This window comes from Oncorhynchus nerka, linkage group LG28 (assembly GCF_034236695.1).
Source record: "Oncorhynchus nerka isolate Pitt River linkage group LG28, Oner_Uvic_2.0, whole genome shotgun sequence".
NCBI lineage: Eukaryota > Metazoa > Chordata > Actinopteri > Salmoniformes > Salmonidae > Oncorhynchus > Oncorhynchus nerka.
In genome coordinates this window covers 52,294,715-52,309,955 of record NC_088423.1, presented here as the reverse complement: position 1 = coordinate 52,309,955, position 15,241 = coordinate 52,294,715, and the positions used below count along the sequence as shown (strand labels likewise).

The 15,241-nt window shown below is 42.9% G+C and overlaps 1 protein-coding gene across 1 annotated transcript in view; it reads right to left on the bottom strand.

The window, feature by feature from the left end:
- Positions 1-12,670, bottom strand: part of pprc1 (PPARG related coactivator 1) — a 32,141-nt gene extending 19,471 nt beyond the window's left edge. Inside the window, 8 exon segments of the mRNA XM_029641001.2 lie at positions 1,632-1,685; positions 1,834-2,899; positions 2,902-3,176; positions 3,179-3,911; positions 4,155-4,235; positions 7,661-7,813; positions 8,022-8,159; positions 12,590-12,670. Coding sequence (XP_029496861.2) covers positions 1,632-1,685; positions 1,834-2,899; positions 2,902-3,176; positions 3,179-3,911; positions 4,155-4,235; positions 7,661-7,813; positions 8,022-8,159; positions 12,590-12,670 — 2,581 coding nt within the window.
- Between the last annotated feature and the right edge of the window lie 2,571 nt (positions 12,671-15,241).

Below are 15,241 nucleotides of genomic sequence, written 5' to 3'. Positions count from 1 at the left end.
GCCAAATGCTTGGGTTAAATTCTTAAGGACCAGAAGAGTCTTGGCACTAAATTCCTCCAAACACCTCATCAGTCAATTAAGGCCAGAGGTAGCCCTGCAACCCTTCACCCCGCTTTTCCATCACACAATCCAGTGAAAGTGATCCTGGAGACTAGAGGTCGACCGGTTAATCGGAATGGTCGATTAATTAGGGCGGATTTCACGTTTTCATAACAATCAGAAATTGGTATTTTTGGGCACCGATTTGCTGATTTAAAAAAATAATTATACCTTTATTTAACTAGGCAAGTCAGTTAAGAACACATTCTTATTTTCAATGACGGCCTAGGAACGGTGAGTTAACTGCCTCGTTCAGGGGCAGAAAGACAGATTTTCACCTTGTCAGCTCGGGGGATCCAATCTTGCAACCTTACAGTTTACTAGTCCAATGCAATAACCTGCCTCTCTCTCGTTGCACTCCACACTGACTGTTACGCGAATGCAGTAAGCCAAGGTAAGTTGCTAGCTAGCATTAAACTTTTCTTATAAAAAACAATCAATCATAATCACTAGTTAACTACACATGGTTGATGATATTACTAGAGATTATCTAGCATATAATGTGACTGAGCATACAGGCATACAAGTATCTAAGTATCTGACTGAGCAGTGGTAGGCAGAAGCAGGCACGTAAACATTCATTCAAACAGCACTTCCGTGCATTTTGCCAGCAGCTCTTCGTTGTGCGTCAAGCTGTGATGGGGCTGGTGTAACCGAAGTGAAATGGCTAGCTAGTTAGCGCGCGCTAATAGCGTTTCAAACTTCACTTGCTCTGAGCCTTGGGGTGGTTGTTTCCCTTGCTCTGCATGGGTAACGCTGCTTCGATGGTGGCTGTTATCGTTGTGTTGCTGGTTCAAGCCCAGGGAGGAGTGAGGAGAGGGACGGAAGCTATACTGTTACACTGGCAATACTAAAGTGCCTATAAGAACATCCAATAGTCAAATGTTAATGAAATACAAATGGTAGAGGGAAATAGTCCTATAATAACTACAACCTAAAACCTCTTACCTGGGAATATTGAAGACTCATGTTAAAAGGAACCACCAGCTTTCATATGTTCTCATGTTCTGAGCAAGGAAGTGAAACGTTTGCTTTCTTACATAGCACATATTGCACTTTTACTTTCTCCTCCAAAACTTTGTTTTTGCATTATTTAAACCACATTGAACATGTTTCATTATTTTTTTGAGGCTAAATTGATTTTATTGATGTATTATATTAAGTTAAAATAAGTGTTCATTCAGTATTGTTGTAATTGTCATTATTCCATAAAAAAATATAAAAAATAAAAATCGGCACAGATGTTAGCCAACGCTAAGACCATTAAGCCACTAGTATGCCATTGAAGGGTTACATGGAATTTACTTCAGTGGGAAACAGTCAGCCATTTTAAGCAGAATTCCTGGCTGTTTTCTAACAGAAATGCTATTTTTCAGTACTTTGTCATATATGAAATATCAGCAATGCCAAAGAAACATGAAAATGTAAAAGAAACGCCAACTACTGAATAAATTTGGCAGTTATTGTTTTTAACGGTTTCCCCTACAGCCAGAGAGAACTCGTGTCAATAGCTCAGAGTCCATATCACTCACCTTGTGTCTCTTCAAACTGCTCCAGCAGGCTGGTGAGGTCTGCAGCTTCAATACCTGTGAGAGAGAACAACCACTCACTACTATACCAATAAACCACAACAACTACAGCCAGGAGAAAACGCTTTACATGCTTGTAATTGCTCTACGGATGTGGCATCCAAGCAACCAGAGGCTCAGTAATAAATTCAGTATATCCTCTCACCGATTTCAATGGTGAAGGCCTCCATCAGCTCCTGAGTAGGACTCTTGGCTTTGGGGGCCTCCTGGGCTGGAGAATACCTCACTGGAGGTTTGAAGACTGGAGTTTTGAAGGGCTTGGCTGGGGTAGACACAGGAGTGATGGTAGGTAGCTCAGGCACCCTAGGCTGGGGCAGAGCAACTACTCCCTTCTGGAGATTAGTAGCCACCTTCAGAGGAGCAGCAGGGGTAGGTTTCTGTACACAAACAGCAGCAGCATTGGGGTTTAAAGTTCTCTTGGGTACAGTAGTAGCGACGGGGGTGGGTTTTTGGGGTATAGGAGCAATTAAGGTGGACCTGTGGGCATCTGTAGTGGTTTTAGAAAAGGCTCCTTTAATAAGGGCCACGGGCTTCAAGGAGGGTAACTGAGCCTGGAGCAGGGGGTTTGAGAGTGCAGGCTGGGGGGCCTGGGGTATACAACACTTCACAGAAAGGGTCTGGGGTGGTATCACCTTCACAGTACTGGATGCAGGCATAGCAGAGATTAGGGGCTGGAGTTGGCTAGCTTTAGATGACTGTGGAGTAGGAACAGCCGCTTGCTGGGGAGGGGTGGCGTTTGCACTAGCAACTTTGCTAGAGGAATATGATTTGGGGGACTGCATGTAAGTAGGATGCACCAGCAGGGCTTCAGGTGTAGGAGGTGCTCCTGGCCCCATGGGCTGCCAGGCTGCTTTCACTTCCTCCATATCATTCTTCCCCAGGGAGGGGTGGGGGCCTCTGGAGGAGGGGGTGGGGAGGCAGGGGATGGGGATGGGGGGCAGCTCTGTAGGGGACTCAAGGAGGATGGGCCACTTGACGCTCTGGTCCACCAGTCTCTCTAGGGGGGCAAGTTTCTTCTGCTGGCGCAGCAGCCGGTACTGCTGGAGGGACAGGGGCTTGGGTTTGGGTTCAATAGCCTGAGCGGCCTCAATGGGCTGTGGGATTGCCTGGGGGGCCACTAGAGGGGCAACGTTGAGCTGCATCATTGGCTGAGGGGCCACTGATACAGGGCTGGCACTGGGAGCTTTAATTGTCATTTCCTGGGGGCTTCCATCATCTGGTGGGCAGTTGGGTTAGCTGTAGAAGCTGGGGGGCCTTGAGGCTTCCTGCAGGCTGTGGTTGGTTGGGTGACCTTCTCAGGGGTCATAGTCATTGGCAACAGGTCAGAGGCGGGGATGACCTTAATGCTGAGTTGTGTGGGTGGTACTAGGGTGGTGACTTCCACATGGCTCTGCCGTTGTGTTTCGGCGGCATGTGTCGCACTCGTCTTGTGTTTTGGGGCTTCGGGGGCGGCCGTAGAAATGGAGGAAGTTAATGACATGTTCTTGTCCTTTTCTTTGGTTTGGTTGTCTCCTTGACAGGCTCGAGGGGCGAGGATTCCTGGGCTACTCTCCTCAGGACCCTCCCCTCTGCCTGGTCAGGTTCAGGTGTGACTTCAGGAGGTGAATTCTCCATTTTGTTTTTCCGTTTCCTTTTCCTACGAGACGGACATCTCTCTGCAGTCTCCTCCTTTGGTCTCCTGTTGATGACCTTCTCACCGCTTGTCTCTGACCTCAGGGTCACCGCGGGGTCAGAAGGGCCGGTCACCTCTGCTGGGTCATCCTCAACTACGACATCATCATTCGCAGACTCTGGCGTCTCCAAAATGGCGGCCTCCAAAACTTCATCTGGAACCCTCTGCTCTGCTTCGGACGAGTCTTCTACTCCAGACAAGGAGAAAGAGGGATGACAGAGGGAGAGGCCCATATCTGGGAGGGCAAATATAGATTCTCGATGTGCTCCCTGGTCCACCACGTCCAGCAGTATCCTTTTCTCTGCCAGCATCTGTTCTTCCCCTTCTCCATTCTCCATGCACACAGCCATGCAGCAAGGGTGCATATGTCGGACCAGCTCTCCTAGACTCACTGACATGCTTTCTCCATCCTCGCCTTCTTCCTCCATGTGCTGCTCCAGAGCCAGTGGGAGAGGCAGGTTCAGGCCATCCCAGTTCAGGAACTCTTGCTCTCCATCCTCTTCCTCCTCTCCGTCACTCCTCTGGACAGACTTCTGTGTCCTGGGGAGACTCTAGATAGAGGGGAAACATCAGGTCAACGTCTGGGGCTTTCTCCGTTCAGCTTGGAGGTTTAAAATGCCTGGACCACCTGTATATGCAGACTTTCTCATCAGCTACACTATTTGTTATGTCTAGCAATAATTATGATTTGCATGAACTTCATATGCATGTGTCAATATGAAAATACCAAAGTAACTAAAGTGATACAGTCTAATGCATTTACAACTGGGATGTAATGAAAGCAGATGAACTACCTTTCCTGTGGAGAACTGTCGTGTGTTGCAAAGTGTCTCTCTCTCTGGGGGCGAGCAGGACAAGCACAGCATTCTCTTCAGCTGCAATATGAGAAGAAACAAACATTACAATCACACATAGGACAACCTCAACAGTGAATCAACACAACACAGTTGAAGCATAAAACGTTGTCATTAATTACAGTTGCCTATTCGTTTAGACAGCCTTGCTTCTTAAAGCTGGGTCCATCTTATCCTCCACTAGATTATACTCAGTGTCCATTCAATCTTCTGCAACCAAGTGACTAAGACATATGCACTACTACATGTCATATCCAAATTATAAAGCATAAAGAAATGCTAGTCCTCAGTGAGCTAATTATCTTGTTTTGAAAAAGAGAACTGCAGCAAAGATGTCAGGAGAAAAAATGCAAAGAAATAAATAAACAGCAGTGGTAGCTGTACAGATAACTCATCGAATGGGCTTTGACTTCTCAAACATGGCAGAAAGCCAACACAATAGGATGCCCAATCACCTTATTAATTCAGCCACTTAGGTAACTAGCAAGTTAAACATATTTTTCCACGCAGGAAAATAAGATAAAAGCATAAAAAATACACTATGTATGCACAAAAGTATGTGGACACGCCATCAAATTAGTGTATTTGGCTATTTCAGCCACACCCGTTGCTGACAGGTGCAAAAAGCCATGCAATCTCCATAGACAAGCATTGGCAGTAGAACGGCCGTACTTTAGAACTAAGTAACTTTGAACACTGTACCTTGCTACTGTCCAAACAAGTAATTTAGTCAAATTTCTGCCCTGGTCAACTGTAAATGTTATTGTTAAGTGGAACAACTAAGAGCAACAACGGTTCCGCAGCAAAGTGGTAGGCCACACGAGCTCACAGAACGGGACTGCCTAGTGCTGAAGCGTGTAAAACACGTGTACTGTCTCAGCTGTTACAGGGGAAGATTGGAAAGCTTCATAATGTGACAGGTTAAATGAAGATCACAGTCTGCGTTATCTTCTAATATATTGCACAAGTTGACTGCAGGTATTTACTTAACGTTTTGAAGCCAGGGGGCACTATTTTTATGTTTGGAAAAATAACATTCCCAAAGTAAACGGCCTATTTCTCAGGACCAGATGCTAAAATATGCAAATAATTGACAGATTAGGATCGGAAACTTTAGTGTTTTCTAATCTGTCAAAATATTGTCTGTGAGTATAACAGAACTGAAATTAGAGGCGAAACCCAGAGGAAAATCAAAACAGGAAGTGGCTTCTATTTTGAAAACAATGGGAGGCCATGTTCCATAGCCTCCCATTGCATTCCATTGCATCCCTCCCTTCCATTCCATTGTTTTGAAAAATGAGCCAGAACGATAACATTGCGTCAAGTGGTCACATGAGTTTTGCTCACGCAAAAGAGTTTGGATAGGTATTGCTTTTCCCTCTCCTACTGTGAAATACATTTGCAGTTGGTATATTAGCAATTATATATTTCAGAAACAACCTGAGGATTGATTATAAAAAATGTTTGACATGTTTCTGTGGACATTATGGAAACTATTTGGAATTTGTCTGCGTTGTCGTTGCCACTCTTTCCTGTGGATTTCTGAACACAATGCGCCAAACAAAAGGAGGCTACCTGATGCTAAGTGTACTTAATGTTTTGTCATGCGATCGATAAACTTACAAATGCTTGGATTGCTTTCGCTGTAAAGCATAATTTCAAAATATGAGACGACAGGTGGATTAACAGAAGGCTAAACTGTGTTTTGCAATATTGCACTTGTGATTTCATGATATAATATTTTGTAATATTATTTGACTGAGGCCCTATGTTATTCAGCGGTTGCTGATGACAATTGGGTAGCGTCAAGAAGTTAAAACCTTTGTGATAAGAGGGCAGCATTTTCACTTTTGGATGAATAGCGTGTCCAGAGGTAACTGCCTCCTACTCTGTCCCAGATGCGAATATATGCATATTAGTATTAGTAGTATTGGATAGAAAACACTGAAGTTTATAAAACTGTTTGAATGATGTCTGTGAGAATAACAGAACTCATGTGGCAGGTGAAAACCTGAGAAAAATCCAACCAGGAAGTGGGATATCGGAGGTTTGTAGTTTTTCAAAGCTTGGCCTACCGAATACACAATGGGATATGGATAAAGTTGCACTTCCTACGGCTTCCACTAGATGTCAACCGTCTTTAGAAACGTGAATGAGGATTCTACTATAAAGGAGGGGCTCATGAGGCCTGTTTGAGTCAGTGGTCTGGCAGAGTGTCTCAGGCTCGTGACGAGAGCCCCCGACAGAGTAACCTCTCGTTCCAGTGCTTTTCTTCATAGGAATTCTCCAGTTGGGACATTGATGTTTTATGTTAAAAACATCCTAAAGATTGATTCAATACATCGTTTGACTTGTTTCTACGACCTGTAACGGAACTTTGAGTTTTTGTCAGGACGAAGTGCTCACGCCTCATGAAGATGGATTACTGGGCTGAACACGCTAACAACAAGTAACTATTTGGACATAAATGATGGTACTTTATGGAACAAATTAGTCATTTATTGTCGAACTGGGATTCCTGGGAGTGTCTTCTGATGAAGATCAAAGGTAAGTGAATATTTATAGTGTTATTTCTACATTCTGTTGACTCCAAAATGCTTTTTCCATCAAGTTTTTAAAAATCTGACACAGCGGTTGCATTAAGGAGAAGTCCATCTTTAATTCTGTGAATAACACTAGTATCTTTTATCAATGTTTATGAGTATTTCTGCAAAATCACCGGATGTTTTGGAATCAAAACATTACTGCACGTAACGCGCCAATGTAAACTGAGATATTTGGATATAAATGTGCACATTATCGAACAAAACATACACGTATTGTGTAACATGATGTCCTATGAGTGTCATCTGATGAAGATCAAAGGTTAGTGATTAATTTTATCTATATTTCTGCTTTTTGTGACTCCTATCTTTGGCTGGAAAAACAGCTGTGTGTTTTTTTGACTTGGCTATGACCTAACATACTCATATGTTGTGCTTTCGCTGTGAAGCATTTTTTTTATAAAAAAAAAAAAAATCGGACATGATGGGGAGATTAACGAGATGTTTATCTTTCATTTTCTGTATTGGACATGTTAATGTGTGAAAGTTACATATTTCAAAAGATATTTTTGAATTTCCCGCGCTGCCTTTTCAGCGGAATGTTGTCGAGGGGTTCCGCTAGCGGAACGCTTACGCTAGAAAGATTAAGTAGCTACAAATATTAAAATATAGAAAAAGTTCAAAGAAATAGTTTCAACCGTATTGAAAAACCATAATGGGGCTATTTCCATATACCCCAGTACACCGCCCAAGCCTAGTGCAAGCTGTGCTTGCACGTTGGCCAGGACCAGCTGGGAACTCACGGGGTGTGTTCCCTGAACTGATAATAGTTCAGAGTCGGGCAGTATGTCAAACAGGGATACGGTCACAGTTCCTATGTGTATGGTGTGCATTAGGACTCACCGGAGAGTTTTCCCGATGTTTCTGGCCAGACAGTAGGTCGGAGTCTGACAGTGTGTCAAAGTGTGATATGTTCTCATTGTCCACGTTATCCAGGATCTCCGTCAAAGCTGTGAGCAGCGTAGCCTGGTTCACCTCATCAAGTCCAAATTTATTCTGCGAGAAAAATCAAATTGGGGGGGGGGGGGGGGGGTACATTTCAATTACAATTCAGCTAAGTAGCAGACAAGTTTGTTAAAAGTTAGAACTATTGTACAATTACCAAAAAGTAAAATTACTACAGAAATGTGTCTCTGGTTTGAAGTAAAGTAGTGTACTATATTGGAAACAGGGCGTGGTTTGACCTTTGTCCTTGGGGCCTTACCTCTCCTGAGGGTGTGTCCTCAAAGATGGACAGAATGGAGGGGTCCAAACAGCAGTGGAGGGCCTCCAGGGCCTCTCCTGTATCCAGCTCCAGTCTGGCCAGGCTTTCACTGGACAGGCCCCCATGGAGATCCACCACCTGATTGGGGGGGGGGGGGGGGGGATTGGGTCAGTAAGCCCGGGGACAGTCAAACAATCCAAAAATCGCCCCCCAAGCAAGTCGTGTCTTAGTCATATTTGAAGTATATCCAGAAGTTATTGATAGCTTCATCTTGCCATTTGACAGGCTGGGTGGTATTTATTTTTCACTGTTTTTACTTTAACCATGCTCCATTCCTCTCAAACCTACACATGGAGAGAGGGCCTACCTACACACCAGCAGATGATGAAGTCAGTTAGGGCTGAAATAGGGATGTTAGCTGTTAACCTTTGAAATTGGTTAGCTGCCGAAAATACATTTTACCGGTCATTCTTATCAGTCTATAGGTCAATTTGCATAATTTTGTGGAATTTAAATTGACCCATGTATTTTTGTTAGTTGTCACACATGCATAGCACACAGAGCCTAGTTTGCAGAAGAAAATGGCCCATCACCTGTCAGACAGCGTGAGAGCAGCTCCTCAAAAAGCTGATACTGGAATGTAATGGTAAAATAATTATTTGATTAAACATTAAAATAGGGGCCTTACTGTTACTGCCATTAGACCATAGAAACGCAGAGTGAAGGAAAAGCAGCCAACAAGTGCTCAGCATATGTGGGAACTCCTTCAAGGGAATTGGAAATGCATTACAGATGAAGCTCGTTGAGAGAATGCCAAGCGTGTGCAAAGCTGTCAAGGTAAATGGTGGCTACTTTGAAAAATCTAAAATATATTGATTTGTTTAACCCTTTTTTGGTTAGTACATGATTCCATGTGTTATTTCATAGTGTTGATGATGTCTTTATTATTCTACAATGTAGAATCTAGTAAAAATGTAAATATTAAAAAAAACTGGACTGAGTAAACATCCAAACTTGACTGTTACTGTACATGTTTCTGAATCTCACCTTCATAATAGTTTGTAGGACAAACAGTTCAGACGCTAGATATTTTCATGAGAAGACAGATTTTAGGGATGTCTCATGGTCTGAAAGACCGCTGTTGCTCTGCCACCTTTCACTGCAGATGCAGAAGGCCAATATTGACAGACTGACCCAACCAATGTATAAAAAAAATAATGAAAACAACTTTTTTTAATTAGGATTTTTTTTATTATAGTAATTAAAATTGTGGGGCAGTGGAAATTGACTCGAGGAATAACCAGCATTTCTCTCCTGTTGCATTGGTTTTCATAAACTTTCTTTGTCCAGAAGCCCAAAGGCACAATCCTTGTCATATTAGCAACACATCCTTGTTGTTTCTACCAAGACTCCCCCCTCTAAATGTTTAAAAGAGATCTTCATATCGGTCACATGTATGTACCGCTGGCATTAGATGCGTTGTTTATAAGTATTTTCCTGCGAAAAGCATTTTGGAAAAGGCTGCTTCATTAGAGCAGTTGCATGTCCAATAATGGGCTATAGCCTTTTGACTGTACAACAATATGCAACAATAGCAAGCCTGTTTTCATTAAGCTCTTAATGAAAAATATAAGTTACTTGCACAGTATTTTATGTTGGTCACGTTTTTTTTTTTTACCATATGGCAAAAATGTGACTGTTTGTCGACCCCTTAGAATTTCCGCAGCAAAATTTACCAAAATTAGGCTGAATCGATGGGTGCAGGCCAGGACAAACAAACTCCACCCCTCAACAAATATGAAAATGAGCCATGAGAGGAGCATTCGGACGCAAATTACCAACTGCCCACAGAACGTGAAGTAAAGGTACACAAAATAATGACAGCGAAATCCAGATGGTGTGCGAGGGGGCGGCTATAAAATCTGGGATGCGGAGAACACCGCCGTTAACGGGGAATCCAGACAACCATATGCTAACTTCGTAGGGAATCAACTTAATGTATTGACAAATAATTAGCCCAAGTTTATCATACGACATTAATAGAATGGATCAGTGTTTCGTATTTCCTGCAACCTTCTGATGAGGCCAGGTGATTTCCACATCTGTGTGCGCGCGCAGAGTTGTCGGACAACGAGTTTCATAACCGGTATGGCCAATATTCCTGGTACAAAAAGTACTCTGATGTTAATCGTAATTATCCACGATCGGAAAAAATACAATTCTCAGGTGCCCGCACACATCTTTTAATCAAGTGCGATGTGGTACGGGATCTAAATAAATTAAATAGATAGCTTGCCTGCCTGTAAAGATAAGTGCGCTCGCTGTACGTTGATCCTGCTGCTCTGATTTGGATGGAGCAAAGCTGTATTACTCCATCCACACCTGTCGCGTTATAATTCCACCTGATCACTTTCTCTCATGTTCCAGTCTGAGCAGTTAGATTGCTGTTGCCTCCTGTTAGTCTGCTACTACGATACATAAAATGGCAAGGACGTTTGATAGCCTAGCAAGCTATCCAAGTGCATAATATCTAACACGCGGGATGAGATGACCAGCCGATGCGCATTCTGACTCGTGATAAACTTGTTGAAATGACATATGGGCAAGCCAACAACAATGAATTTATACATAGATCGTTCAGGGATAAGCAAAGGCTGGAAGTAGTCACGCGACATTTCTAAGACAATCGAAGTAGATCCAGATGAATTTATCTTGCTAGCCTGCCATCTAACCAGCAAAGAAGCTAAGGGTAAACAGTCAGTGTTAGCAGGTCAGGTAACAAATTAGAGTGGCATAATAAATATAATTAATTAACAGTAGGCTTAGTATAGTCAACAGCATCAATGTAACAGTATAACTTTATACCGTCCCCTCGCCCATAACCGGGCGCGAACCAGGGACCCTCTGCACACATCAACAACAGTCACCCCTCGAAGCATCGTTACCCATCGCTCCACAAAAGCCGCTGCCCGGTCTCAGAGCAAGTGACGTCACCGATTGAAAACAACAGTCACCCCTCGAAGCATCGTTACCCATCGCTCCACAAAAGCCGCTGCCCGGTCTCAGAGCAAGTGACGTCACCGATTGAAACGCTATCTAGCGCGCACCACGGCTAACTAAGCTAGCTTTTTCACATCCGTTACACAAGCATCCAACATCTATGTAACCCACGTGTCATTATGTGCACCATTGAACTGGACCCTGCCCAGAAGGAAATGTTGCTACCACTCACCTTACGCCAAGAGATCCTCCTTCCTAATTATCACGTTTTGCACTGCAACAAACCGGGCTCCGCTATCGCAGGAGAAGCAAGATACCTCGTGGAATCTAGACAGGCAGTATTGTAAACACACTTGTGCTCATAATACCGCAAATATATTTTTGTGGTCTGAAATGTACACAATGACTGGTATGCGGGTTTCTGAGTTGAATAAGTAAATGTATAGCTGTTTGAATCCGTCAACATGTGATGCATTCCCCACCACGTGTTTCTCATAAATAAGCATGGCAGAGGATTTTTTTTTTTACAAACTATTATAATCATATACAACTTCAGGCAAGAAGAGATGTGTTGCCAATCACCCAATGTGGTGCCAACATATTTATTTAAACAAAAATTCCTGCATGTTTTCAAATCAGTGTAAGTTAGCTGGGGATTTCGTTCATTTCAACACGTCAAGCTCGAGTTACCTGCAGCCAACTGTAAAATAACGTAACCGGTAGTGACAATTTTGTACATTACATATTGTAACTAGCTATTAACAATACTTCTAATAACGAGAACGCAGTCTAATTTAGCGTTTTACGACAGCATGCATTTAGAACCACGTGTAAATGACTCCGACTCGAGACTGAATTTGAAGAGGCACAGGCTAAAAAAACATCCAACATGAGGCATAGAGAAAGATATTAAAGGTTCATTCAAATCAGCACATTTGGTTCAATCATGTCATTGCCAGACATTGATTTTCACGATGTTTTACAGACTTCCAACTAGCTGGCAATGGCCTCATCTCGGACGAACAAACTGGACATCTCCCAACTTAAAGCTAACGTTACAGTAGCTAGCGAACGTTACTCGTCTAAGTAGTTTTACGTTTGCTATATTTGTACAGTAAAGAACGGCCATTGGATAACTAACTACACTATATAAATCATTCACTTTCGTTTGACTGAGGCCGTTGGTAAACAATGAAATCCAAAAGATTGAGTTCAACACATTTAAAGCCAAAAAGCACGTCTAACTGTTAGCTAACTACACAACCGGGCTAGCAATGCATTAGTTAGCCAGCCGGCAACTTCACATACGGTTTGGATGCTACCGAGTCACTATAGCAGTTAAAACAAACACCCATGAAAACACAAATATCGATCTACTTATCAAGGGATTAGATGTAATCGGTATTCTCCAACCGACTGCTAATAATCAACCATGCCATGATTGTTCTGGACAGTGGCTGTATCCACGTGTCACTTTTCCAGCGCATCATTCCCAGCACACGAGACATTCCCATACAGCACAAATACACGCATGATTCCAACTCTACAACAGTATCAATGTACTTTACCTCGTCTAGTGTATTTGTAGAGAAAAATTCCATGCTGCAGGAAGCTAAAATCTCATCGCCTGCTCCTCACCGCGCCGCCATTTTAGTTTACAACACTCTTGCGCTGTGAAAATTCTTCTTCTATGAGGTTTAACCGTGGTTGGCATCCAATTTGTTGCATTACCGCCACCTACAACTCCCTTGCACTTTTCTTGAAAAATACAAATGTACTTAATAAATACCCTACCATCTAACACTACACTCACTCATTTCCAAATTTTATCAAATAAAATTAACACCACCCTACTCCACTAATTCAATGTATGTATTCCTACCTCCATGACATCAACCTGAAAGGATGGAATATCACCACTTAACACACCCTGTAACTCTTCTGATGTCAAGTCTCGTACACCCAAATACCTCTCTGCAGCAGCCACCACAACATACATTTTCTGTGACTTCCATTCCATCTCTGCAGTACAGTTGATAACCATTGCTATAAATGCTAAAAATCCAATCTTACTGAAATTTATATCACTTTTTGGCCTATCCCTCTGTACTGGTATATCTCTACTACTCTCACCACTCCTCCCCCTTAACCCATCTTCCTCTACTTTCTTCACTGCCTCAGCATATGACAACTTCTGCACTACTCTAACCCTGGAAACCTCAACCTGCCTCTCTCGCACAGAACATGTCTGATCCCCAGCTCCATGGGCACCCCTACAATTAACACATTCCACAACTTTCCCCAATACTACACATTCCTTTGTCTCATGCCCTTCTGCACACATATTTACGTTTACAAATACCCAAAGTTGGATTAGGAAAGTTGTTTGAAATGTTTGGATCAAGTTTACAGGTAACTAATTAGATAATGTGTAGTCATGTTGCTCAAGTTGGAACCGGTGTATTTTCTGAATCATACGTGCCAAATAAATTGACATTTTGGATATATAACGACAGAATTTATCGAACAAAAGGACGATTTGTGATGTTTAATGGACATATTGGAGTGCCAACAGAAGAATATCTTCAAAGGTAAGGCATGCATGAAATGTTATTTCTGACTTTTGTGTTGTGCCTGGCGGGTTGAATTATGATATTCATGTGTATGTTTGCTGGGGTGCTGTCCTCAGATAATAGCATGGTTTGCTTTCGCCGTAAAGCCTTTTTGAAATCTGACACTGTGGCTGGATTAACAAGAAGTTCATCTTTAAACCCATGTATAACACTTGTATGATTTATGAATTACTATTATGAGTATTTCTGTTTTTTGAATTTGGCGCGCTGCTATTTCACTGGGTGTTGTCAAATCAATCCCGTTAACAGGATTCGAGCGGGGGTGGGATAGAAGGGATCTGTATTAAGGTAAAAACAAAATAAACGTTTAGGTATTAATTTGTCCACTAGATGTCAATCTGACTTTACATTTAACATTACATTTAAGTCATTTAGCAGACGCTCTTATCCAGAGCGACTTACAAATTGGTGCGTTCACCTTAAGACATCCAGTGGAACAGCCACTTTACAATAGTGCATCTAAATCTTTTAAGGGGGTGAGAAGGATTACTTTATCCTATCCTAGGTATTCCTGAAAGAGGTGGGGTTTCAGGTGTCTCCGGAAGGTGGTGATTGACTCCGCTGTCCTGGCGTCGTGAGGGAGTTTGTTCCACCATTGGGGGGCCAGACTTGACTGTAGAATACACGGATACTCAGTGAAATAATAAAAAGCTTCAGTTACGTAGATAATACAGACCGCATTAGACAGCTATTCATGAAAATGTGATTATTAATGATTGTCATACAATGTTAGCTTAAGGAATGGGTGTACTTTATACTAGATAGGACTTCACTGCTCACTTTACTGTTACTAACTCATTTTCTGCACTGAGCATAGACTGAATTAAAACATAAAAAAAGTTATGGAAAAAGAAAACAACGTTGACATTTTCAACATGCATTTTGTATGCATTAGCAAGAGGCAAAATACATCTTACATGCGCAACAGTTATTGAACATTTGAGGACCCAAGGAAAGATATGACTTGAAGAATGTCCATACCTAGGCCTGCTCTAGAGCCTCTGGAGGAAATTAATTTGCTCGACAAGTAGTTGCATGTGAGCATTGTCCTAAACAAACGGGTTTTGAGGTAAAATCACTCTCTCTGGCCAGGCTACAACAGACTCTTCTGCTGTAGAACGGTCTCTTGCCCCAGAAGCACCGCCGTCTCCTGTCCCGGAAGCACCACCATCTCCTGTCCCGGGAAGCACCGCCGTCTCCTGTCCCGGAAGCACCGCCGTCTCCTGTCCCGGAAGCACCGCCGTCTCCTGTCCCGGAAGCACCGCCGTCTCCTGTCCCGGAAGCACCGCAATCTCCTGTCCCGGAAGCACCGCCGTCTCCTGTCCCGGAAGCACCGCCGTCTCCTGTCCCGGAAGCACTGCCGTCTCCTGTCCCGGAAGCACCTGTTGGTGTTGGTAGATTGTTCATTAACAATCTACCAACCTTCAACTTCTGAGGGTATGGCAGCAAACAGGTCATGCATTGCAGTGTTTGGTAGTCTTTGCTGTGCAAGGCAACCCCTAATAAAAATTTGCAGAGGGGACTGGTGCATCTCAGTCCTTAAACCATGATGGTTCCACTGGTTGCAGAATTCTGTTAAGTCTCTAT